This window comes from Falco naumanni, chromosome 5, assembly GCF_017639655.2.
Source record: "Falco naumanni isolate bFalNau1 chromosome 5, bFalNau1.pat, whole genome shotgun sequence".
Lineage (NCBI taxonomy): Eukaryota > Metazoa > Chordata > Aves > Falconiformes > Falconidae > Falco > Falco naumanni.
In genome coordinates, this window is record NC_054058.1 from 55,046,011 (window position 1) to 55,072,967 (window position 26,957).

Below are 26,957 nucleotides of genomic sequence, written 5' to 3' on the forward strand. Positions count from 1 at the left end.
CTTCTGGCTGTTACATTTGGGTAGAACCTTGGCAATTTTTTTTATGCTTGGATAATAAATGGTATTGCAGTCTTGCATGTGGAAGATGCTGGCAGAAAGAACTGCATTCACCGCAGTATTTTAGTAAGGTCAATGGTCTATACAAAGGTATTAGCAGAGTGTTGTTACTTCTGTCCTAAAATGTATTGGTTGGTCAGTTTGTTTCTTTGTTGTTTTTAATTCTATGACATTAGTTTTCATAGCTATTTCATAGGGACAAGGGGGAGCTATGAGTCTTCCCATGCATGGGATTTAATATACTTTCATCAAGAACTGATGTCTGTTTTTCTAGGCTTTGTGGTACTAGGTGGTTCTTCCAGTTTAAATGGCAAGTAAGCGAGGAGGTGGATCAGAAGCAACAGCCGGCAGTGGAGCGTGGTGGCATTTTGAGGATGCTTTCTGCAATTCCCTCCCTTTTCACCGAGGGAAGAAAGGCAGAGGGCTTACCTTTACTACTCTTCAGTATGATAGTATCACTTTATAAGATATTTTTTTGTTCCTGATTTTTGTACATCTAATCAAAAGTTTCTTGTTACTTGATTTGCTTTATGACAGATATAAGTGCTTGTGTTTTTTATACTTCTTAGTCTGTCCCATTTTCCTCCTTTTCCTGCCATACCAATGCTAGAGGTCTCCTGGGTCCAATAGCTATTTTGTTTTCTCCTGTAGCACGAGATGCCTTCCATGTTTGACTTGATGCTTCTCCTATTCTATGGGTCTTCTGCAGCTGCCCCCACCCCACAGCTCAAGGTGCTGTACCTCCAGCCACTGCAGCTGTTGCTGTGTTTGCTGTCAGTCATTTCTGTGTGTTTGGGTTGGTCTCCTTCCCCTGCAGTTATGGCAGCTTTACTATATGAAGGGAAGAGCTTTCAACAGGCATCTTATGAAGTGTACGATAAGGTAGGGCTCTTCTGTCTTCAGCAGAGTGGTTTTTTGGTTTTGAATTACACTGTCATTGTAATGGAGTCACTTTTATTTTTCATACGTGATTTAAACTTTCTCTTCTGAAGTAAGGGTAATACTGTTTCTTTTAGTATTGTGTAAAAAGCAGGGGGGAAAAGCCTGCAGTTACTAATTCTGTTAGTGTAATTGACTGTGTCATTTGCCTAACAGAGCATGATTTAACTTTTATCACATTACACCCTCGTGAGAAAAGTCTTTAAACTGGCCGTTGCCAAAAGAGACTGCTCTTCTTCCTCATCCCCACCATTTCTCTGTGTGCTAAATCTGGTGTTCATCTAACCCCATAATGAGCTATTCAGGAAGCTGAAGTGACAGAAACACTTTCCCCCTCAAAGCATGGTGCCTGCTGCGGCGGTGTCAGGTGAGAATGCAGAATGTGCAGAGCGTAGGAGCGAGCTGTGCATGGCAGCTGTCGGACTGGCTGTATTCTAAACTTGTACCCTTCTATCCATCAATGAAAGAGTACATTGTAGAGTGGATGGTTAAGTAGTCTGGAACTTTGGAGAAACTAATTTGGTTCAGCCTGAAGAATTCAGAAAGGATTGTTTACTTTCCTGTGTTTTGACTGTTCCATCAGCATAGGTGTACTGTCAGGGATAATGCAAGGTGTGAACTGTAAACCAGGGTGTGTGGGTTGGTTTCTGTATTTTTAGATAAACATGTAAACACTGATTCTGGCTACCTAGCAGGTTATTTGTTCTGCAATTTCCATCTGCAGTGCAGAGACCTCAGGTCTGCAGCTGTTGTATGGCAGTTGTTCTGTGGTGGGTATGCAGTGCCTAGGAAATACCTTTGCAAGGAATCAAGGTTTAGAAAGGCAATAATTGGTCAGTTTCTACAGTTTCACTTTGAAGAGCTGGGTTCCTGCTTTGTGCCTTTTTTTTTTTTTTTTAAATGTGGACTGGAAAAAGTGTACTTATCTCCAAAGAGAAATCTGGTGATGCAACATATATGCAGAGTGTTAACTAGACTCTCCAGGCAGTGTTTAAATGCCATGAACATATTATGAAAGCTACTTCTTATGGGGTAGAGAGGAGGAAAAAACTCAATAGATGAGAACACTCCACTTGAGAGATTAGGTTTTCCTTCTTCAGACAATGGATGATCTTCTGATTTAAAGGCTGCAACAAAAACAACCCCTGCAGCTTTCCTGTATGACCATTGCTGTGAACCTGCTTTGGTCAAAATGCCCCTGTCTGGACCGAAGATGCATGAAACATCCTCATGGTAGTAACTTATGTGCACAGCAGAAGTTCTTTCTGTGAAGCGTGTTTAAGTGGGAAACAAAGCTGCAAGTCTTTAAGACAGAAAACACCCTTTCCATAGAGATAGTATCTTTTATTTACAAACTCCTGTACTTGCTGAAGACAGATGAGCTTTGCAGCCTGCAAGCTCATCTGTGAAGTGGAGGCAATGAATTTCATGCCATCTGAGGTCAGAGACATTTTTTATTTTTCTCAGGGGATGGCTTATCAATGCAGGTAAGACATTTTAGCAGCTAGTTGCTGCCCAGAGCGCCAATCTGCCCTTTTCCCCTTTCCTGTCAGCACTGGCACTTGTCTTGTTATGGAATCAGACAATTCATGGTGGAAAGCTAATCTTGCAAAATAATTACTTTCAAAAACTTCAAAGCTATTAAAAAATAAATTCAAAGCTATTTACAAAGCTACTCACTGTTTGTGGGAGACAGTTTTTCCAGCCAGAATTATCATCATGGGGTGAGACAAGCGCTACTGCAGATTCAAGGAATGCTGTTTTCCTGTGATTCATACTGTGAAACATTTAAATGCTAGAGAAGATCCTCCCTGCATAAAAAAAAATGGGCAATTGAATTGTGAACCATATGAAAGAGCTGGGAACTGCGGTGAGAAGAGTAGTCAGCAGCCAGACCTAGGGGCAGGGTGGCATTGGAGCAGAGAGACTCCTAGGTGTTAAGTGAAAAAAGTCCTTGGGCTCTCTGGTCTGTAGTCAATACCCTGCTTTGAGCAGGTGGTTGGACCAGAAATCTCCTGAAGTCCTGTCCAGCCTGAATGAGACCTGTTTATTTAAGGTGGCCAGTTCCAGAAAGCATCAACATACTGAGCCAACAGCTTGGTTCTATTCAGAGGGGAAGCAAATACACCTTCAAGAGACAAAGAAGAATTCACTGGTGTTTCCCTGTTTTTGAGAGGGCTTTTGTTAAAATCCATATGAATGATCTGATGACTATTTCTGAAGAAGACAAAGCTGACTCATGGATATCCACCTGATGGAAAAAAAAATGGCTTGCAAAGCTGGATACAGAGGAAAGGGTAAGCAGAAATAAGCCATGTAAGTTCTGAGGAGTGCTACAGTGTTTTGAAAGGTGCAAGGACAGAACGCAATGTGGGGAACTGTTCCCTGTCTAATGCAGAAGCATTGCAAAATAAAAGCTCAGATGCCAACAAATGAGTAACATAAATTAAGCATTTATATTAACAGCACAAAATGTATCCAAGTCAATTTAACAGTTTCACTAAGCAGAATTTTTGAACAAGATTAGTGCCCTGTAATAAGCACATCAGTGGAAGTTTGGACTTGTGAAAAAGCTGAAGAAAGGTAATGTAGTAACAATAAGAAAAGCCTGCAAGCAAAAGGTTACAATCTTTTGCGTCAGTCCCTCGAGAGACTAGGCTTCTAAGATTGGGGAAGATGTTTTTTCCAAACAGGAAACTAAGAGGATCAAAAAAAAAAAAGGATAGTCGTGGGGGGGTAGGTGGGTGGAATTCTTTTGACTATTTTCCCACTATAATTATGTCTAAATTACATTATATATAAATTATCATATTTAAAAAAAGCTATCAGTATTTTTCCTCGTACAAGCTCTACAGCCCGTTTATGGGAACAGCATCATTACTGAACGGACAGAAACAAAACCAACGGGCAAGGAACTTCGCTTTAAGAAGCAAATAAATAACACAATAATAAAAATTAGCGGGAGCAGGTAAGTATGAAAAAATACCAGTGCTCCGTGAGGTTTTAAAAAGGGTGAAAGAGCAACGTGTCTCCCGGGTACCCCCGAGGAAGCGGCCAGGGAGGTGAGGCGCTGTTGCTGGCGGCAGGCAGGGGCAGCGCGGCGGCCCTGCCTCAGGAGGGGCGGCAAGAAACGACACCGGCGCTGAACCGGTCACGTAGCAGCAAATCACCACGGAAATCCTCACCGGAACCGCTCTGAGCTCGTTTTGAACATCGCACCGGCTAAAAGACCCGGAATGACCATTTTTAAGGAACATCCTACTTCCATTTTTAACACGCTCCCCCGATGTTTCCCTGTTCGGCGGTCCTCCTAACCTCAGGGGCCGCGGCCGCCGCTCCCTCACCCTCCCCAGAGCGGGCGGGGGACGCGCGGCCCTTCCAGCCGGCTGCCGCCACCCAGCGCCCCGCCGGCCACCTCGGGGCGGGGAAGGGCTCGGGGCGGCCGGGAGGTGCGGGGCGCCGAGGCGGTGCCTGTGCCGCCCCGCCTCCCCGGCGCCGCTGCAGGAAGCCGGAAGCGGCCGGGGCGCTGGGCAGGCAGGGCGAGAGGCGGCTCGGTGCGTGGGGCCGGTGGGCAGGGCAGGGCAGGGCGGGGGGCGCCGCGTCAGGCCCAGCTGAGGTGGGCGGCGGCGGCGCGGAGGGAGCCGCTTCTGGCCGCCGCGGTGGCAGGGAGAAAAAGCGGCTCCCTCCGCGCCGCCGCCGGGGCGAGGTGGTTTCGGTTTGCCGGGGCGGCGGCGGGGCCTTCCCGTGAGGTGCCGGCTCCCGAGGAGGGGCGCGGGCGGCGGCGGCGGCGCAGCCCCCGGAGGCAGCGGCGCGCCCGGCCGTGCAGGCCGCCCCGCGGAGCGGCCCCCGCCCGTGAGGGGCGAGGTGGTGGCCGGCCTGCGGCCTCGGTGCCGTGCCTGGGGCTCGTCCCTTGCCCCGCTCTCCGTGACTTTTATCCGCGCGAATATTGTCAGAATTTGTAATTGGGAAGGGGGGGTCAGTGGTTCGTGTAAAGGTTTCCTTAGGCAGTGGCGCCGTGGCATCACCTCCGTGGTTGTAGAAGTTGTTAAACTTTTCCCTCGGGAGGGACGTCCTGCCGTGGAGGTGGGCCCCGGCGCTGTGCCCTCCGTGCCCCGCACTCCCGAGAGCGGGCCGGGCTGGCCCAGGCGAGCCCACGGCCCTTCGCAGCCTCCCCGCCGCTGCGGGCCCCGGCGGAGGCCGAGCCCTGCGCCCCCGTGACGGGCGGGGACACCTGGAGCCGCGGTGATGCGCCGCGCGGGGGCAGGGCCTTTGGGGGCATGTGCTGCCTCGAGTGGGTTCCAGCAGCACCGTGTGCGGCCCAGGGCAGGGTAGTTTCGTAATTCAGATACCAGCTGTTGGATGGGAACTGCTGGAAGGAGTTCAGGCGAGGTGAAGGAAGCAGGAACTTCAGGGGAAGAAACTTCTTTTCTAGATGTTAAGAGAGGGCATACAGGGAAGTATAAAACCTTCGTATTTAGCAGACTCTATAATACTGACATTAATATTTATTCGGAACCTCAGCACCTTGCCTGTCAGCTCTGGTGGCATATAGGATCTTCCCTGTAGACAGAGGGAACCTTCGCTTTAACTTCATCATCTGTCCCTACTTGCTTGGTGCACTTGTACATTGCAGCTGTTAACGGGGGAAGTACCTGCTTGGTGCGCTTATCCCGTGTGTCTGAGGTAACAGCAAACCTCATCATAATAATTGGAAGCAGTCAGTACTCCTGCTTCAAAGCTTTGGGAGTTTAAAAAAAAAAAAAACATATTAGTGATGCGGTCTTTTTCTGTTACAATTCCCCCTGCTGACAAATAAAGAAGGAGTAGCATCACCAGAAGGAGAAAAATATTAAAAAAAACAAAACAAAAAAAACAAAACCAAAAGCAGCCCCCAAACCCTTGAAATGCTAATGAGTCATGGGGGGAAATAAATCAAAGTGCTGGTAGGAAAGATACCTTTAGATGTATGTAAGGAACTTCTGACTCCTCTGGTGTCAGACTTAATGATCATAAGTGAGATGTGAAGAATTAGAAATTTCAGCATTAAATCTAGCAACAGGACCAATTGTACAGTTAGAGATTTATTTTTTTGAAGTATGAAACAGTGAATTGATTTTGAAATTTAAGAAAACTCAGCGTGCTGAGTGTTCAGCAAGGATCAGTTCTGAATCAGACTAAGAAAGGAAAGGTATTAAAGCAAGTCTAACATAAGTTATTGAATCAAATTATTATAATTTGAAGCTTATTATAAGCTGATTATAATTAAAGCTGAATGAGACGTTATGCCTTAAAAGTGAAGACTGCCAAAAGAATGTAGACTTTGTTATTATTATAAAAATATTATTTTGACAAAAATAATGTAATAGTGCAACACTGAGTTTGGTTTGGTGCTGGATCTGTACCCTGGGATTAATACTGGCGTAACTGTATCTGTAGTTTCATGAGTGAAAAAAAACAGACCTTGAGAACCTGTTAGTGACTTGCTTTTTTTGGTTTTTTTTTTTTATCCGTTGAATGATATTCAAGCTCATCTGTCAAGCTGACTTGTCCTTTTGTTTTCACCCATTGACCTTCATGCAAATTTAAGTGGAAAAGTAAGGAGGTAAAGGAAGAGAACTGATCTCATACATGAGGTATCTCATCTTTGTCACTTTGGGCAATGTAATAATTCAGTCTCTAATAGGCTGCTAGAATTTTTAGTACACAAATAGATACCGGCAAAGAAACTTCATTTGCTTCTGTGCACTTTCTGTCTGCTTGGAAAGGATTGATTATGTTTCTGCATCTTGGTATGAGTCAAGTGTTACTTTGAAATAAATGACAAAATACATGTTTACTGGTAATGTGCCAGCTGGCTTATTACAAGGAGAGTTTTGATTATGAGGAGTTATTTAATTCATAGATTTTACAAATGGTTTACAGAGCGGGCTATGCATTATTTCTTTGTAGACCCTCTTCCTTACCTTCTGTGTCTGCATCATAGATAGCTCTCTGGCATCTACAGTAACTGCCAGCTGGGAGAAATTACCTTATTCTACTACTGCAGATTGTCTTACCAGAGTTAACTGAGAGTTGTAAAGGGTTTGGGGTGTGGTGTTGGTTGTTCTGGTTCAGATTTGAGATAAAACCTTTCTTCCCTTCTCTAGGCATAAAGAACTTGATTTAGATTTTTAAAATGGTGTTGCTGCATGACTCTGAATTCAATGTCAGGTCTTTGTGTCATTGCATTCAGTATGCTGCATGTCATTACCTGGATGTTTTGGAACAGCTTTGCAGGGAACTCCACATCTTACATGAACAAATAGCTAAATGAAAACATGAAATCCACAGTCGCTGTGCGTAGAGAAGTGTGTTCAAAGTCATGAGAAAATTTCTGTATCTTTGCTGCATGGCATGGGCACAGTTGGGAACAAAGGCAGGTGCTTCAGCGGGCTGCTGGATGGGCAAAAGGTGCTGCGATGGCTGGTGTGTGGCTTCCTCCGCTTCCCTGCAGTGCATGCTGTGGGGCTTCTGGTGGTGCCATCAAAAAGTTCGAACCACCTTCTTGTAATAAATGTGCATAGGAAATTCTGTCATACCTTTTCTTCCAGTAGTTACAGGAAGGACTTTTTTCTTTCTTTTGAATATCAGTTAGCCATTTCTTGTCCATTAACAAAGGCAGATGCAGGGTCCCCTGCCAGGCTGTGAGGAAAGGCTGCTGCTGTAGGACCTTCCCCTGGCCCAGTTGCTCTTTTGCTCTTAAGGTTCTTTAGATCCAGGAAGCTACATCTATGATCTTAGAGCCTTTTGCTAGATTTAATGGCAAACTCAGTGCTTTAATTAAAGCAAAAGGGTAAGAGCATTCACCTGCAGCTCCTGCTGTTTTGGTAAGGGAGGAAATTCTGGCATTCCTAATGATTTTTTTCAATATTTTAATCAAACATTTATTTTCTTTTTCTTCTGAATCTGTGAAGACCTGAGTATCTGACAGTTTACGTTTCAGGAAGGGTGGTGAAGCCAGGCTGTCTCACTAGAAATAATGTGACATATGAAATGAGAATTTTTAGAAATGAGAGAAATGTCCTTTAATTTCTTCCAGTGCTAATTGGTGGTTCTAGCAGGTAGCTGAAAATACTTCTCTTAATTGTGACTTCTATCAAGCGTGTGTAAAAAAGCTTTTTGTAAGTAGTTAGTCCAGTTCCTTTACAGTTGTACGGAAGTGTAACTTTCAGAGCCAAAGTGATCTAAAAGATCTGTATACATATCTGCCATAATCTCTGATGTCTGTTCTTTGGCATACATACTGAATAATGGAATTTTATTACAAGTCTTGCTTATTTTCAGAAGACCTTGTGCACGTATTTTTTACTCTTTCCTACAGTTTTTGTTACTGTATCATTTAAACACCTGTTTACAGCAGAAAAGGGATTATAAAGCTTTCACTTTTCCAGTTGATTTTTTCAAACAGTTTGTGGAGTGAAGACCTCAAATGCAGAGCGTGTTGTGTGTGTGGCATTAGTTTTGATTGTTTAGCTTGCTTCTGTTTCTTGTTTCACCTTGTATTCCTCTACTTCGTTGTTCTTAGTTATTTCTGTATGTCTCTGGAGCTTGGTTGGAGTTTGTTTGGTTGGTTTTTTCCTTCTAATTAAAGTAAGTTCCTTTCATGTTTTTTACTAAATTCAGTGTATTTAACCTTTTGTTTTGAAGGTGAAAAAGAAAGCTGTCTAATCAAAGAGCAAGGATGCAGAGCACTTCCAATTACCTGTGGCTGTTGTCTGACATTCTAGGGCAGGGAGCTACTGCAAATGTTTTCCGGGGACGACATAAGGTTTGTCATGAATTACAAATCTGAGTAACCTGTAAAAGTGAAATTTTTCATATGTGAGTAATGTCATGAAATCAGTGAAAAACTGTTTGAGATTTAGCAAAAAAAATATATACATCTTTGTAACTATTCACACATAGTTTTTAATTTTTAATATTCATTCAGTGACTTAGAGTTCTATACAGTTATTTCTGAGGATTCATTGTTAATATTGTATTATTTGTCCTTGTAAAATATTAACTGTTATTAATTCTTCATTCATTCATTCTTCAGTTTTATGAGAAAAAAACCTCCTTGCTTAAGAATTTAAGAACAAAAGCCTTACCAGTTTTTATTACATGATATGTCATTTTTGTCTTTGTTAAATTCTCTTTTGATAGTTCTTCCCTGTTCTTTTAAAAACCATTTTTTTTGTGGTTTTTATGATTTTGTACCATAAGTGAAATATTCTTAACATACTATCGTATTGGATGAAGTTGCTATTTATTTTTGTCCATAAGTCAGTGCTTCATATATGTCTAGGACATCTTCTTGGTGACATACCTTGAGTAATCAGTACAAAATAGTACATCTTTGAGCAGTTTTGCTGTGTAAATGATACACTGATGTGTATGTTGTAACTTGAGTGAGGGGTTAAAATGATCTTTACTTGTGTAGGTCATTCTATTTCTATGAATTTCACTGTATGTCTCACAAAATGAAGATAAGCCTCGTTGTGAAAGTAATGTTCTCTTCTAGTAATGACAGTCTGTGTGAAATCCATATGAAGTGATATATAAGCTGCAGTGTTATACTGTGAAGCAACACCTAAGTGATAATTTTGTTAATTATTGGGTGAGTTAATTTCAACACAGAATGTTTCCCCTGTAAAGCATATGGTTTCATGGTTGCACCTATCACCCTCACTAGTCTGAGGATGTGACCTGCAGCTCATTGTCAACAGGAGAAAACTTTTGCCTGGGCATCAGTAGTGCATGTTAGGTGTGCTGTACAACACACCTAGTCTAAGCTCAGGAAGGCTTTGTCCTTAGCAAGAATCTCTCACACACGACTGCTAATGTAAGCTGATTCCTATAGTGGGTGCAAGGAGGTACTTTTCCCTGAGAGGGACAGGAATTGCACTCTCAGCTGGTACTGTGGGTGCCTGAGCATGTTATGGCTTAGTCCCACTCGAGAACTTAAGTCTCTGATTAAGCTCGTGACTGTGCTTCTGTCACTTATGATGTGGATTTGAGTTGCTTCAGGGTTTTGCATGAGTTGTATGTAATGCTTAACACTGCCTTCTTTGAAAAAACAGAATACTGTTTTATCAGTGTAAACAGTACAAGAAAGAAAAAGAGAGCAATGCTCATCTTCCAAAAGTTGTCTCTTAACTTCAACAAGCCAAGATTCTCAACTGTAATATGTGCATGTCTCATTGATTTGTGTAAGTGGCTTACCTCTTGCTGAAAAATTATTTTTCAGCTACATTTATGGGTCATTCTTAAATGTGTAGCCCTTCTTATGCTAACTATTCTGTTTTCTAAGGCACTTAAGATTTTGTGGGCTAACACTGAGTTTCCATTCTGCTAGTCTGTTTGCTTCTAGTCTATATCATACTAAACCAATATATATGTAATTTTAATTTTTCTACTAGAATCTTTATTTCCACTTTAACACAAAATACTATTTTGAACTATTTCTACTCTGCATATGCTCGTATGCACAACAGAAGATCTCAGAATGCTTGGATAATGCGTATGTGTACACTTACAATCTTTTGCTTCTGTTTGATTAGTAATTTGTTTGTTTTTAACAGAAAACTGGGGATTTGTATGCTGTCAAAGTATTTAACAGTATAAGTTTCCTTCGTCCTGTGGATGTTCAGATGCGAGAGTTTGAAGTATTGAAGAAACTAAATCATAAGAATATTGTCAAGTTGTTTGCCATTGAAGAAGAGGTAATGGATCGTTCTAGTTGTGATCTGAGATGCATGGTGGTAACCACAGTAACTGTCTTTTCCTTTATCCATAACTATAGAGGATAAAGTTACATTTTTAAGGAATGGTAACATATATGGTACAAACGCTGTGACCCAGTTATCACTGCTTTTTGGTTTTCTTTCTTTGTTGTTGTTGAAAGAATATGCTTGCTTTCACTGTTTAGGTAGAGGCTATGATTCTTCAAAGCCATGTGGAGAATCCACTGTCCTAAGCTTTATCTTGAATTAGGTTTTTTAAGCTATCTATATATGAACATTTAATACATACTGATAGTTGGAGGTGTTTCAATAATTCTGACAATTTTATGCTTTTGCTTTGCAACCAGCTAAAATAACGACATAGGACATGTAGTACTGTCTGTTAATGTATGAATTGCAGTAGTTGTGCTGAAACTGAGACTGATCAGTTGAAATTACCCAGATGCTGAGATTAGTTAATAGGAGAGGAGGGCAGTAGCTTCTTTCTGCTCTTCTGTGCTGTAGTTTCTCATTTGTCCACTCATCAATACTGCTGTCAACCCTCTTAAGTGCCTAGAACTTGAGGCTTTCTTAGTTTTTCCCCCCTCTCCAAGTTAGAATACATGAAACAATATAAAAGTTCACATGCACTTCTTTTGAATAAGATTATCCAAATGGGATTTATGATCTAGCTACAGATTTTATTTTTCTTTTTATTTAAAGTAAGATCCTGTTAAATGCAGCTTTTGACATTGTTTTCACAATGGTCACAGACTTACGTTTTTTAATTTTTTTTTCCAGACAACAACTAGACACAAAGTACTAGTTATGGAATTTTGTCCATGTGGGAGTCTATATACAGTTTTAGAGGAGCCGTCTAATGCCTTTGGTCTGCCAGAGTCTGAGTTCTTAATTGTTTTGAGAGATGTGGGTATGTAGGCTTTGCTCTTTAGACTAATTTGTTGACTGAAATGAACTCATACTTGTTTATCTTGTAACAGCAAGAGATGAGGAACCTGAATGACTGTCAATTAATTGAACAATGTGGTCATATTGAGTCACATATTTTATTTATGTCTATATTGGTATAGATAGCTGCATTAAGAAGCCATTTCTGTTTAAAGCATTGTTATAATTCTTTTTTGTTCATTTGTATCAAGATTATTTGTATTGTGATAATTAATCTCAGAAGAATAAATTAGAAAATTAATGAGGTTTACCTGTGTCTGCCTGTTACAAAATTTTCCTCCATTACGTTATTGGAAAGATGTTGCTGAGAGCAAGAAATGTCGTAATTTCACTGTCTGAAAAAAAAAAAAAAACCAACCCTGCAAAAATGCTTAGAAAAGTCTCTGGTCCTGGTCTTTTTGTTAATTGAGTGTCCCTTCTCATTCCCATTTCCCAGTGAGAAAGTAAACACATACAGCTTCCTAGCCTCAGTTACAATTCAATATTTGTGCAGTCTGTGTCAAGATGTATACATAAATTCTGTATTCTTGGGGTTTTTTTATTGAAGTGGCTGGGATGAATCATCTCCGGGAGAATGGAATAGTGCACCGTGACATCAAGCCAGGCAATATAATGCGTGTTATAGGTGAAGATGGTCAGTCTGTTTACAAACTTACAGACTTTGGTGCTGCAAGAGAACTTGAAGATGATGAACAATTTGTTTCTCTCTACGGCACAGAAGAGTATTTAGTAAGCCCATATGATTTCACTATCTTTTGAAGAAATATTTGAAGCCCAGGGCCCTTGGTGATTGAGTAGGTGAAGGTCAGACTATTGTGCATTAGTATTTAAACATTTGTATTGTAATTGGTTTATAGCTTTCCACCTTCTTCACCTTGGGTCATGCCAGTTCTTTTGCTGATCTGAGCACAGTAGCCTTTAAATAATTTTCAGGTCCAACTTCCCCTATTGCCTTTTGTGAAAGAAACAACAAGAATATTTTAGTTATGAATGTCTTTGCCTTTATCTCTGTAGATAATTGTCAGTTTGTGTTTGAGCTACTTGTATCATGTTATGTGGAGTTCACTTGACATCTTAGTTAACCATAGAGAGGCAGGCGGAGAAGCATCAGTACAAGCAACTTAGGCATAATTTTATTCCTGCCATGTTTTCCCACATGTAATGTCGTAGTTGATACTCTCCTCTGTGATGGATCTTTTTCTAATTTGGTTTCTGTTGTTTTAAAATGATCTGGAGGAATACCAGCTTTCTCCTCTTCTTTAGTGGTGTTTTATTCTAGTAGTAGTCTTCAGCTAAATTACAAAATACTTTTGGCAAACCTTTAGTAAAGTGGCTGTCATACCTAGGAACACTTTTGTGATATTCTGTCAGAATAACTTAGGGAAATTAAGCTAACTTTGCATTTTGATTAAAGAGATGAAAGTTTAGAATGACAAATGATCTTGCTGTGAAATGATAGATTGGGGTTTTGTTCTTTGTATTGTTCATAAAACAATTCTAACTTCTTTTTTTGTTGTTTTTTTCTCTTTAGCACCCTGATATGTATGAACGAGCGGTTTTGAGGAAAGAGCATCAGAAAAAGTACGGAGCAACAGTTGATCTGTGGAGCATAGGTGTGACCTTTTACCATGCTGCAACAGGGAGTTTGCCTTTCCGACCTTTTGAAGGACCTCGTAGAAACAAGGAAGTGATGTAGGTAATTTAGAAGGAGAATTTTATCTGTTCATAAATTAGGTTAGTCCATGAAATGCTTTTTGTCAAGAAGTCCTACATATGTGTAGTAAACATTAAAATAGCGAAGATATTTCAGGAAAAACATTCTTTAACTTTGTTGTGGTTTAACTCCAGTAGGCAGCTGAGCACCACACAGCTGTTTGCTCACTTCCCCACAGTGGGGTGGAGAAGAGAATTGGAAGGGTAAAAGTATGAAAACTCATGGGTTAGGTAAAGACAGTTTAATAAGTAAAAAACCAACAACAAAACCCACCCCTAACCCCAAAGGAAAACACAACCAAGAAAAACAAGTGGTGCAAAAAATCCCCTATTGCTCACCACCAGCCAGTTGAGTCCGTGGCCAGCTGCCACCCTGGCAAATTCCCGCCCCCAGCTTTTATTGCTGAGCATGATGTCATATGGTACGGAATATCCTTTGGGGTCAGCTGTCCTCCTCTGTCCCCTTCCAACTTTTTCCCTGCCCCCAGCCTACTCGCTGGCAAGGCAGTGTGAGAAGTACAAAAGGCCTTGATGCTGTGTAAGCACTGCTCAGCAATGGCTAAAACATCGCTGTGTTACCAACATTGTTTTGTGTTTGTGACCATAAGCACCATATAAGCTGTTACAAAGAAAATTAACTCTATCCCAGCCAAAACCGGTACAAACATTCTTCTTCAACGAGGAGTTGACTGGTACCTTAGGATCTGAATTAAGCATCCAAGCTCCCCCAAAATACTGATGTTTTTCCACATGTCTTCACCATGGCACTAAGCTGGTCTGTTGCAGTGTGGTATTAGATATTCAGGCAAGATGATGGTATTACGAAATGGGATTTCAGTGCCACAAATTTTTTTTGTCCTTTAAATGATTGTATTCCCAGGCAATCTTGAAGTGCATGTACTACCCATGAGACTGACATTTTTTGGGTAGCATAGTTGTGGGCTGTGGCTGAAGATAACAGGGGTAACTCCTGAATGTGAAACAGAAGTTCTGTCTACGACATGTCAGTTGGAATTGATTCCTGTTTCATCTTAATCTAGTTCTATTTTGTTGTTCTGTGTGTTACATTTAAAAAAATAAAGCAAGGTGATACTTAGGAACTCTAATAAGCCATTTACATCTCTGTTCTGGTACTCCTTGCAAAGCTGACTCCAATTTTCTTAGTTTAAAAAACTGCCCATCCTCTGATCATCCCACAGGCATTCTTGTTGTATCTGCCTAAGACGTAAGCAAGGAACATATGTTTTGTATGTACCTTGTCCTCCAAAAAGAGAGAGCACAACTCAAATTTTCTGTTGCGAATATTGCTCCTGACTAATTTAACGAGAAATTTGAGAAATTCTGGCCTCCTCAATAGAAAGTTAGACAATGCCAAAATGTATCAAAATTGCTAGATGTTTCCAAGTTAAAGTAGTTTCTCAGAGCCCACTTCCTGTTCCTTTTTTATCCCCAAGTGACTTTGTAGCAGCTAAATGTCATCTCTTGCCATAGAACATGCTAGAAGTTAGTCATGTAAATGCCTAAATTGAACTGCCTTGGAAATCTTTGGTTAATTAACATTAACCATGTGTGTTAATTAACAATTAACATGGTGTGAAAAAAACAGCTTCCTTCAGTGATGCCTGAAATCTCTCCTACATTTTTCCCAAACCTGAGGTAGACAAAGTTGCTTTTCCCACATAGCCAGAAGTGTTTCCTTTTCACTGTGTACTATTTTAGCACAACTCACTGTCAGCTTGTAAGTAAAGCTTCCCAATTACTGCACCATCTACAAATGCAGGCCAGCCTGTTGTTTAGATTTATATTATTGATACCCCTTTGAGAAACAGTTGTTAGACCTATGTATGTGTAAGAGGTAGTAGTTAAAAGTGTATTTTTATAATGTATCGCAGGTATAAAATAATCACTGGAAAGCCTTCTGGTGCTATTTCTGGAATACAGAAAGCAGAAAATGGACCAATTGAGTGGAGTTGGGAGATGCCTGTTTCTTGTAGTCTTTCAAAGTAAGTTTGAACTTCTCACAAAATGTCTCAGTGCTGCTTGATTGGGCTTTTCCAGTTATTCTGTCAGGATGGGGTCTTTGGAACAGAGATCTGTCTATTGCAGTTGTTTTCTTTGAACTTTTCGGTAGATTGGTACAGTCTGCTATTAGGTTGTCAAATATTTTTTGTTTCCATCTGTCCCATAGTTTTATGACTGCTAATTTACAAATGAGCATCTGCAAATCTGAAGTGCTATGAGTAGAAGAAAGATTATTACTATACATTCTTCACCCTCAGGAAAGAGTATGATGTTGTAATAACCTTTGAATTGATGGTCCCCCCTTTCTTGGAAAAAATGTGACTTCAGACATTACAAAGATTAGGCAGCAGAAGGGAAATCATAATAAAATACAGTTCAGAGACTTCTATTTTTGCCAGAAAAAAAATCATATCACATTTTATCATAGTCTCATAGTATCTTTTACATTTTTTATCATCATATTTTTGCTTCATATGTCATAATACTAAGTAGGAAGAGCCATGGAAGATCTGATCTCAAACTGATCTTAAAAACACTTCCCGTAACCCATTTATCTGTTTATCTTCCTGAGACTTCTGTGGTACTTCAAAGTTACTGCTTTTTCATGGTAAAGGCAGAAAGAAATTGTTCTGTGAACAGACGCTAGAAACAAACTTTTCTGAAAGCTAAATATGTAGATCCATAAGGGGTGTAGAGTGGAAGTCTGGTTTATATCAATCAATTCATTATAGTGTGTAGAACTTGCAATTTATATATATATTTTTCATGACACTGCTCAGTTGTTTCTTCTGCATATTCCATATAATTGAAGTGCTTGAAATAATAAAGCAAGCAGATTTTTTTCATTAAACATCTGTTCACAATAATATTTTTCAAGTAGCTTTTAAACAGTATTTGCTGTTGTAAGTTTAGTACTAAAGTGAGTTTGAGCACAGCATCCACTGACCTCTAACGGAGCCATCAAGTGTGCTTGTAAGCCCCTGCAGCTTGCTTCAAAGTATTACCAGTTTTACCAATGGATTCAGGTCTGACATATACATAATGTTAAAACTTTAAAGAAGTTGTTCATGAGAACACCGGAGTAGGATCCATAAAGTTCCTTGCAATTCAGATTCTCAAAGTAGAAATGCAAGAAATTTAAGCTCACCTTTCTCCTAGAACAGTAATGACTGTAAGGCAATAGTTGCATATTTCTCTTTGCAACAGTTGAGCTGCATGCATGGAGTATTTATTTAGTCCTGTCTCAGTTGGGATGAATTCTGTTAGTGTTGACAATTTAAATAATGAGGCTTTGCTAACCCAGCTGATTTTGATTGAAAGCAACATAGTGTGCACACACAAGCAGCTCAGCCAGCAAACCATAAATGGCAGTAGCTTCCTTCAAAATGATAAACCGTGGTGTGTGGGGTGAGCTGGGTAAAATACTCAGCAGTGGTAGAAGGTGACCTTAGCTCTACAATGCAGAATTTTTAAATTGCATGCCATTTTTCCAATGCTTGTGAAAATTGTCAAATACCAAGGAAAAAATATTTGATAGCTGAGCCTAAAAACAAAAGAGATAAAATATTTGTGTTAATGAAAAACAGTGAACACTACCACTGAACATTTTGTTGTTCGGTAGAGGGGGACAAAAAAAGCACTGGCGTATTCCTCAAGTGATAATAGATTTTCATTCATGAGACAAGTCAAACGAAGTATTGCAATTGGTTACAAGGCAGAAGGATCCAAGTAGTCTTATCAATTCCTGGTGTCCTTTAGGGGTCTGCAAGTACTGCTCACACCTGTCCTTGCGAATATTCTTGAAGCAGACCAGGAAAAATGCTGGGGATTTGACCAGTTCTTTGCAGAGACCAGTGACATACTACACCGAATAATAATCCACATCTTTTCACTACAGCAGATGACCTTGCACAAAGTTTATATTCACAGCTATAATACGTAAGTGTTCTCTCTCTGTGTTTTCATTACTTTGTTCTTACTCAGGCAGACACTACTGTGACCTCAGATAACCAGTTTTACAAATTCAGTAGCCTTTCCTTGGTGGTTTATCTGAGGGAGTGAAAGCTTGTGATTCTTCTCTGTAGTCACGGTGCACAGAAGCATGTTGACCAGAAGTAAAAATAAAATCATTGAAGGTCAAATCAATTGATCTTAAACTTGGTCTTAATCAGCAAGAGAACACAGACTTAATCTTACAATGTGTCTGTGTTCTTAATCGATACAAGCTTACCCACATTTGTATATGTTACTTATTTACAAAGTAGTTTTCGAGAAACTGTGTTTAACTACTGCTTTTCTTATCTTGTCCTCGAGAATACAAAATGTGCACATCATCTGTGTCTGATACAAAACTCTCACAGGGGTTCTGAAATTGTAATTGGAACAATTTAGGATCCTGGGTTATATGGAGTTCACTTCATGGTCATAAAGTGCTGATGTTAAAAGCTGTAAAGTCTAGTTTACAGTTTGATACAAAAATTAGTGCCTTTTCTCTGCATTATTACAGATAATACAGAGCATGTGTTATTCTCTAACATGCGAACAGATACAGTTATTTCATCAAATGTGTAAATACAGTCCTGGCCTTTTCCAATTTTTATGTTCTATTGTCATTTGTATTTTGAAAGAGTTCAAATACTGTTTTTGCAGAGAAAACTTGCTTGTAGCTCAAACTGCTATTTGTACTTTATTTTTTAAAATTATTATTATTATTATTTATCTTTATAATTATTTATATACTAGCTGTAATATTAAGAAGAGACAGTGCACTAGTGTAGCACAGGAGGCAAATTGGTCCTTCTGTTAGTGTCCTTAAGGTTTTTCTTCTTTGTGGGAGGTTTTGTTTGTTGTTTGGGTGGGTTTTTTTTTTTGAGCGGGGGAGTGGGGTGGGGAAGGTTTATTATAAATTCTTACACCTTGTATCCATTGATTGCTGGAAATAAAATATCAGAGTCTCTTTGGTCTTCCTTATTACTCCTGTTTTAGGAGATAAATCTAGCTGTCTGTTAGCTTACAGGCTGAATTTAAGGTGCGTGCTTTTTGACATGTGAACCACCAGACTTTTGGAGACACTATCCATCTCCTTTGAAGAAATGGGTGTGCCTGCGATAACTCAAGTATGCTTCCTTCCTCTCATCTGGTGTTGCCTGTTTTTACTGACCTTCAGGCTTCAGGCCAAAGGAAGTTTGTTTACACAGACGTGCTTTGGTGGAAGATCAGAGGTAGAACAGGAAGTTTGATATTTTGCAGGAAACAGCATTTGTTTTTGTAACAAAGCAACCTGGAGCTTTAGGCAGCGTGCTGCTTTTTGTTCTGCTTATAAGTTGAATGCTTTATGTGTAAAACCCATTCTTAATTAATTGGAAGTAAAAGGGATTTTTATTTATGTAATACAAAATCTAAATTGTTGAACTATTGTAGTGAGTCTGTCTAACACTGAATATATCATTTGTATTATAGAGCTGCTATATTTCATGAGTTGGTCTACAAACAGACAAAAATACCATCTCAGAATCAAGAACTGATATATGAAGGTCGGCGTTTAATACTAGAGCCTGGCAGATTGGCGCAGCACTTCCCCAGAACAACTGAGGAGAATCCTATCTTTGTAGTAAGCAGGGAGGCTGTGAACATTGTTGGATTAATCTATGAAGAAGGTATATGAAAGTAATTTCTCCTTTCTTATAGCTATCTTTTGTACATAGTTTGGCTTATTGCTTTATGACTGTTATGTCTTAGAGACAGTGTTTGCATTTTTTCTGTTGATACGTGAAGTTCTAAGTATGCAGTCCAATTTTTTTAAAAATGCTGAATATCCAGCTCATTTTTACAGAAATAGTAGCTGCTTGTAATGTTCCTAGTGCTGTGAACCTGAGCATTTGTGTGTTAAGATGTAGTGGTGTATATGGAGTTCTGAAATTTTTTGAAGCATGACACTTTTAACAACTAGAAGGGAACATCACAGAATGTAATTCGAAGCTGGTTCTTTTGTTCCATTACTCATTAAGTGGAAATTCAAGTTTTGCTTTTTTTTTTTTTGGTCATGAATGTGGTTAGCCTTTCATTTAACAGAGGAGGTCTTAACACCCTACCTTTGTTTAGAAGTTAAGGTAGAGTCAGAACAGGAAAAAAATAAATGAAATTTTTGTATTTCCATTTATCATTGAGAGGCTTCTAGAGGGTTCTATGCCAAAGCCTTTTTTTGTAAGAGTTGAGCTGGAGGACATGCCTCCACTTGAGAGGTCAGTGTTGTTTTTGTCCGTATGTCCTACGTACTGGCTGCTCGGGCCAGCTGACACTCACACAGAGGTGCTAAAGAGTGTGGGTAGGTGAGCTGTTTGTGGAAGGATCAACAGGGCCTTTATATTGTGTCAGAGCTTTCTGAAGGAGTCAGCGATCATGAGAACACAAGAGGTTCAGTTGGCAGAGGCTACCCTAGGTTTTGAAAAGCTGTTGGGTGAAGTCCTGCCATTGAGAATCTCAGTGAAACAAAGTAGCCATGAGCTAAGAGGGAACAGTCTCCCATGCGAACAAACATAGAGCTGAAGAACAGAAATAAACGATGGGCTTTCTCAGTGGAGAGAGATTGCTAGTGGAGACCTGCATGAAATCTGTGCTGTGCAGCGTGTTCAAAAGTGAGTCTGGAAGAGGAAATGAAGGACTGTTTGCTGAAGTTACCAAGTTATTTAAAGTGTTTAAGACAAAGGCTGGTTTTGAAGGTGTGCATGAGAACCACAGGATATTAAAAGGCTTGGTGGTAACAGGTTAGATGAAAATCCCTGTAGATACACATAAAAACAGTGTAGGGAGGGGAAACAATCTGAAATTTTGAAGTCTTTTACGGAAAATAAGAAAATACATATGTTTGTGTTATATTTCAGTTTTACTTCCTAAAGTACATCAACGCTATGATTTGGATGGAGATGCCAGTATGGCTAAAGTGAGTAACTATGATTTTATATACCTGTCTCAGATAATGATACTGAAATGAAAGCTACTTGATTTTCAGATGAATAATGTTAATGAAACTATTTTTAAGATGCTAGTGAGAATTATGACTGACAGAAATGTATTTGTTAACAAAGGCTCCAAAAGTACATTAAAGCCATACTTCATATGCAGAATAAGTTAGTATAATTCTTTAAAAAGAACAAACCCTAAAAACAGCCTTTGAAACTCAAGAGTGCTTTATTACTGCAAAATTCAGTGATGGGTGGAAAGGAGCCTGCTACTTGGGAGTCCTGAAGCTAGCCAGAAGATTCGTAACGTCCTCTGTGATGGTGCAGAACTTAACATAAGAAAAATAACTTTCATCTTTCTCTCAATAGAGAGGAGTGTCTAAGTCTGCAGAAGAGCAGAATTTCTGTTGTCTCTCTTGCAAATTTTCAGAATCTGTGGGAGACAAGTAGAGGGTGTTTTATTCTTTTGGTCATTTTTCTAATACTGCCGAACATATGTGTTGCCATGCATTGTCTTTGTGATTGCTATTTATACTATACCTATAAAACACTGGCTGCTGGGAAGCCTTGTATTCAGGCATGGTAGTCCTGAAAGCATATGTCTTTGAATAACAAAAGTCTTTAAAATTAATAAACAGAAGGTCATCAGTTGATATTATTTATTTAAAATGTTGCAAATTATCATTTCTGAATCTTTGTTCACAATTAGAAATAATGCAGCAAACTTTTAAGTGGAATTAAGTGAATGAAGAGTCCTTAGCCTTGTAATTTAAAAATGTGACATTTTTAACAAGTTTCTTTTAATATATGTGTTTAATTCTTAAACTACTGAAGAAATGCACTTGTAACTTTCCAGAAATTAAAGTAAATCTGGAGAGTAAGTGGTGTCGTTTTTGTTTATGAGAGACTTATTTTCATGCCTAATAGATATTTCAGCATAACTGGAAAAACTCACTACCATGTTTAGCTCTGCCTCCATAATGAGTGTTTGGTTATCTACCAACTAAAGTTCGGGCAAAGTTATGCATTTTAAACTACCACCTTCATATTTCTCTTTCTTTTATTAATCTGTGTTGCTTTGTTGTGATTAATTGACATGAAACAACAGTTAAGAAAATGTCAGATTAGTACAATGTTGATTGTTTTTTCTACAGGCAGTAACAGGTATCGTATGTTATGCCTGTAGAGTTGCCACTTCTTTGCTACTTTACCAGGAGCTGATGCGAAAAGGAATACGATGGCTAATGTAAGCAACTGATTGAATTTCATTGTGGTTGTTTGGGGTTTTTTAATTGAGATATGCCTTGATTATCAATACATAATTCTGTAATCTCACAGTATCTTGGGAGGTTTTCTTTACTCTTTGAATATGAACAAGCTTTCTGAATTTTTTCCTTCTTTCTGTCATTAAGGAAACAAAAATAATATTTTCTGACAATAAGGTTTAGGTATTTGCAATTTCACTTTCTTCTGTGGATAGTTTAAGTCTAACCTCTGGTGACATGCAGGTACAATTGAGCAGCTTGCACAAGACAGTTTTGTGTGAGGGTTATGCTAATGCATCTCTAACAAAGCAATTCTTACTAGCAGTTATTGCTGTAGGTATATTACTGTATTACTGATCGCTGGTAAGATGGCAGTTGAATACTTTCCTTATAGATTAATGCTTCACTTTTTCAGTGAAATAATTAAAGATGATTACAATGAAATGGTTCATAAAAAGACAGAAGTTGTCATCAGGCTGGATTTCTGCAGCAGAAACATTGAGAAAGCTGAGAAAATGTGAGTAGGAGCGCTACTGAATGCATTGATTTTTCATTATCTTTAATGACAGTAGTATTTTAAGTTATATTTATTTACAGAGGTTTTGCATATAAAAATTAGATTTGAATTGGCATGTATTTGCTGATGGCAGTACCTTAAGCAGATTTAGTAATACACTTTACTCAAATTAGAGTGTTAATTTTGCTGCTTAACCTATCAGGAACAAGTAATTGCTATTGAGTAGTAATTATACGTGGGTTTTTTCCCCTTTCTTCTCTGACTCAGTTCATTTGCTGTTGTTGACTTTAGAAGCTGTAGTAAAGTCTGGACAAAGAATCAAGTACCTTTCCTTCCGTTAGTGCTTTAATGCTTTTGTCACTGAGTTTGCTTGTGTGTGTTTATTAAGGATGACTTTAAATACTGACCCTTTCACAGCTGTAAGACCGTAGTATTTTCTGCATGGAAGGAATTTTAATGTTGAAATATAACATAGAGCAGCTGCAAAAAACCCTCAATCCTCCCCCCAAAAAAACCCAAACCAAAGCTGTATTAGGGTATCACTAGATCACAGTGTGTGCACACAGGGATGCAGAAAGTAAACTGCACAGGAAATTCTACTCCTGACTTTTTTTTAAGTGCCCGACTATTGTGTTATTTCTGTCTGTTTTGGTTAATTCAAATGGCAGAGGTCTGTGTCTTAGAATCGTACTGTTGCCCATATGGATCCATTTAGATCTGTAGAATAGAAAGTGGTTTAGAGTGCTTTCTTTAAAACTGGCAAAATTTATAATAAGGAGCAACTAAAGAATTGTTATCTTTTAGCATAGGAGACTTCCAAGTTTCAAAGACACAGACGACACTTACTTCTCTTGTCTTCCATCTCAAAGAAGGAAATGTTTTCCAGTGGTCAGACTCTTCTGACCAACCTCTTTCAGTCAAGTGCTGTCTGTAGGAGATGGGATTGCACATTGAATTCTTCCTAAAAGTTTCATTTTTTTCTCTCTCCTGACCTTTGTTTCACCTGTGAGTCCCACTCAATGTCCAATTCTCAGTCACATTCTTTTCCACTCCTAAAGTATCTTTGCAGTCTTTCCACAAACTAGCATTAGCTCCATCTTTAAGGTTTGTTATTCTTAGGCAGTCTGATATGAGCGTTAAAGCCCAGGTCTTCATAGGATTCTTCTATCAGTTGTTTTCCTGTTCAACCTGCTGCCAGTCTCCACCAAATGCTGTATTGGTCGTAGGATTCCCTAACCTTGCTTCCAGACTGCTCTGAAAATGCAGATGCCCCCAGGCAGTTAATGCACACATAGAGAGCCCTTGGGTCTGCACAGTAGACTTAAGGATGTTGGAGCTGCTATGCATGTGCAAATTGAACAGCTTGCGTGTCAGAGTTATGGATACTGAAGGATTTCTCAGATTTGCTCTGTGCATGCCAAACATATACAAACTGACACACTTGGGCTTTAAGATACTTGCTTTAAAAACAAAGAAACAAACAACAACAGTGAAACCAGCAAAACTGATAACTAGCAAGGTAACAGTATACCTGTGTAGCTTAGTTACAAATCATCAGGGCTGTAATCCAGACTCTTCTTCAAGCTAGTTTACACTAGTTCACAGGACTAGTTTTCGTTTGTTCCGTATTTGGTTCAGTTAGCTTCTTCCTGCAGCTTGCCAGGTCCCCAGGGATGAAAGCCACTTAGAGCTCAGAAGAAACTGCTGCAGGTTCTGATTTGTGACTAGTGCATTTCGCAGTATGTCAGAGCAGTGATTTGAAAAAAATTATCTTCACTTGTGAACTGGAGTAGTTCTCATGTGAACAGAAATTTGCTAAGTGTTTGCACATGGTCTTTCAGCCTCTTATGAAGGGTCAGGATTTTCAGTTTATTTGACTTCAGAAGACTTCTGGAATTAGCAAAGGACACACCTTCTTGTTTGTCCTCCCTTTTCAAGGCTGTGCTTCAAAGCATGGCAATGCAAAACTTCTATTTGAAAAGTTAAACAAAGTATTGAACTTGAGCCAAGTATGTATATTTTGAAAGCAGGTGGGTTTTATGGTGGTTTTAAAAATGAAATGTGCCTGAGACTCAACAGGAAAATTATCATCCCAAATGATTTATTTCGCACTTGAGCTGTGGTCAAATGGCAAGTATCACTATGAACAGATGGTGCTACTAACCCAGCCTTTAAGGGTTTTGGTAACTCAACCAACCCAAGGTTTTGGTAATGAGCCTTTCCAATAAGTTTCCACAGAAAAGCATTTTGGTGCATGGGAGTATTAGTTTCTTGTGTGTCATTGACTACTTTAAGTAACTTTGGTTTGGTAACCTTTTAATAATGATTCCATGAGAGGAAATAGTTTTCTACTGCCTGTCAAGTACAAGTAATGAGAATAGAATAAAGAAGTCAGGAATGGAAGTTTCAAACTTCTTTTTAACAGTTCAAATGTAGGAAAAAAATGAAGGGTTTTTTTTTTTTCATAAGTAAAATGTTTCCGTTACTAATGGCCACTTAAAGTTGTCAGTGTTTCATGGTTGCTGCTTGGGAAATACTGTAATTCATGTAAAAGAAAACGTAGTTATTGTTACACTCTAGATTCAAGGAACATTTTGAGTGTATTCACTGCTTGTTTATTTTGTTTTTTAACTGTGCTTTTTTTTGTGGTCAGATATGAGAATTTGATGCAGATCAACTTGGAAGCATCAGAAGTGGATGAAATTTCAGAGATACACACAAAACTGTTACGTGTAAGTATCTTACAAAGCCTGTATCATGCTTAAAATGGTGTTTCTAAAGAAAAAGCCAAATACACAATAACACAGGTGTTTCTGTGAATAACAACCCTGACTTCTCAAAGTAATTTCTAGATTGCTTAAGGTTGTTAAAATGCTCACAGCGAGATGTGGATATCTTTCTGAAAACAGAGCAAATCCTTTTATTAGCTTAGTGTAGTGAAAATAATCAGTTCCTGAAAATACATTCTCATTTTCTAAAATACTCAAGTAAGAAATTATAACCGTGAAATATATTTTACTTTGCAGTTTTTTTCCCTTTCCTTAAAGAATTTTAAACTGCTTCATTGGTTTTCTAAAATGATACATATACAAACACACTTCAGAGTGATCTGCTTTGAAATTTGCATTGTGTATCCAGAGAAGAAAGGAAAAATTGAAAATAACTTTACACACTGGTGTCCTGGGAACAGGTACAAAGTTCTCCATTCTAAAAGAAAAAGTTGATCAGTTAATTTTTATTTTGAAGGTTGTATGAACTGTAGAGAAAGAAAGGTATGAATTATGTGTATAGTCATTATACAAATTCTTAACAAACCAAAAAAGCAAGTGTAGAAATACATGGGGAATATATGAAAGATTGAAACTAATTGTTGAAAGAAAAATATTAACTAACAGAAGTACCAGTGTCAGAGATTATTCTTTAATAATGTCATGCTTTATCTGCTTTTAGCAAAGCCTAGGTGGATAATTGGGCATGTTTCTTTAATGAAGTCAGTGAAACAAATGGCTCTATGGTATTAACATGCTCAGTCTGTTTTCAGCCTCAAGTAATTTTTCACTTTACTCAGTGGTAAAATTGAACTTTCTTGCTCTTACCTAGCTCTCCAGCTCTCAGGGTACAATAGAAACTAGTCTTCAAGATATCAAAGCCAAACTTTCTCCCAGTGGTTTACTGGCTGACACCTGGGCAAATCAGGAAGGCATGCATCCAAAAGACAGAAAGTGAGTAATTGTATTAGTTGTTTTAATATGTATTGAATTCTACATTGAGTTGTAGTTCGTAAAACTAATTAATAGGTACTTAAGTTTATGTATAAAATATGTAATTTTCTTCCCTTTGTCACTCTAGTCCAGAAAGGCTGCAGGCGCTGCTATGTTCCATCACAGATATTTATTATCAGTTCAAAAAAGACAAAGCAGAACGAAGTAAGTAACTTACTTGATTCGCTTTTAATATAAACTGTAATGTAAAAGACAGGTCAGTCCTTGTTCCACTAGGCTATTTGTGGTAGGAATGGAGAGTGAGTTAGCAACAGTGAATATGTCTGTAGGTCTGTCTTAGTGAGACACTGCCTTGAAGCCCATATGAATGAAACAGCACTATTAATCATAAATTTGAATTGCAAGGCTGGAGATGTGGAGGAAAAAAAAAGTACATGACCACTTTTACCTATCAAAATAGAAGAAAATCATATAGGAAATGGGTAAACTTAGTGGAGTTTTACATAAATACAGCTAACAGAATTAAACTGGTAATGTCTGTCATCTGCTCTGATCCTAGGGCTTCCTTATAATGAAGAACAAATTCACAAGTTTGACAAGTAAGTTTTGAAGTTACCTTTGGGAAATAACATAATTGCTTTTAGGTCCTTCAGTTGCTTTTGCCAATAATCTTTTGATTTTTATTGTAAATTATAACCTCTTTAGGATTGCTCTGTAAAAAAAAAATCCTTTAAATATCCTAAATACATAGGGGTGCCAGTATATGATAACTTCCTGGCAGTGGAGTTTCTTCACTGATAGACTTCTAAATGTAGATGTGAAATACCTGTTCATTTTCTGGGCATAACTGTCTTATAGAAAATACGTTTTTTTTCCTCAGTAAGAGTGAAGTGACTTTGTAACTAACATGGAGATAATTTTTACAGATGAATAAAATATGGGCTAGTGGAATGAAATTCTAGAATGATTTAATCTTCCCAGGAATACAGCACACAAATTTTATGCAGTTCTCCATGCTTGTTTAAAACTGTCACTTATGAAAGGTGGCCACA

General features: G+C 38.8%; 1 protein-coding gene across 7 annotated transcripts in view; it reads left to right on the forward strand.

Annotated features, from left to right (window-relative positions):
• Positions 1–4,469: 4,469 nt before the first annotated feature.
• The window catches only part of TBK1 (TANK binding kinase 1), a 29,427-nt gene continuing 6,939 nt past the window's right edge, over positions 4,470–26,957 (forward strand). For 5 of the 7 annotated variants that reach the window (XR_005828293.1, XR_005828294.1, XR_005828295.1 and 2 more), the window contains exons 1-16: positions 4,470–4,550; positions 8,683–8,803; positions 10,599–10,739; positions 11,541–11,670; positions 12,256–12,437; positions 13,240–13,400; positions 15,314–15,424; positions 17,202–17,381; positions 18,903–19,099; positions 20,324–20,382; positions 21,556–21,647; positions 22,082–22,183; positions 24,837–24,915; positions 25,784–25,905; positions 26,033–26,109; positions 26,465–26,504. Coding sequence is in view for 4 of the 7 variants with exons in the window: in XM_040597018.1 (XP_040452952.1) it covers positions 8,717–8,803; positions 10,599–10,739; positions 11,541–11,670; positions 12,256–12,437; positions 13,240–13,400; positions 15,314–15,424; positions 17,202–17,381; positions 18,903–19,099; positions 20,324–20,382; positions 21,556–21,647; positions 22,082–22,183; positions 24,837–24,915; positions 25,784–25,905; positions 26,033–26,109; positions 26,465–26,504 (1,760 nt within the window). In the remaining 3 variants the exon portion in view is untranslated. Of the gene's footprint in view, positions 4,551–5,269; positions 5,680–6,522; positions 6,630–8,682; positions 8,804–10,598; positions 10,740–11,540; positions 11,671–12,255; positions 12,438–13,239; positions 13,401–15,313; positions 15,425–17,201; positions 17,382–18,902; positions 19,100–20,323; positions 20,383–21,555; positions 21,648–22,081; positions 22,184–24,836; positions 24,916–25,783; positions 25,906–26,032; positions 26,110–26,464; positions 26,505–26,957 lie in introns of those variants that run through there. The other 2 variants (XM_040597015.1, XM_040597016.1) reach the window with 2 other exon arrangements.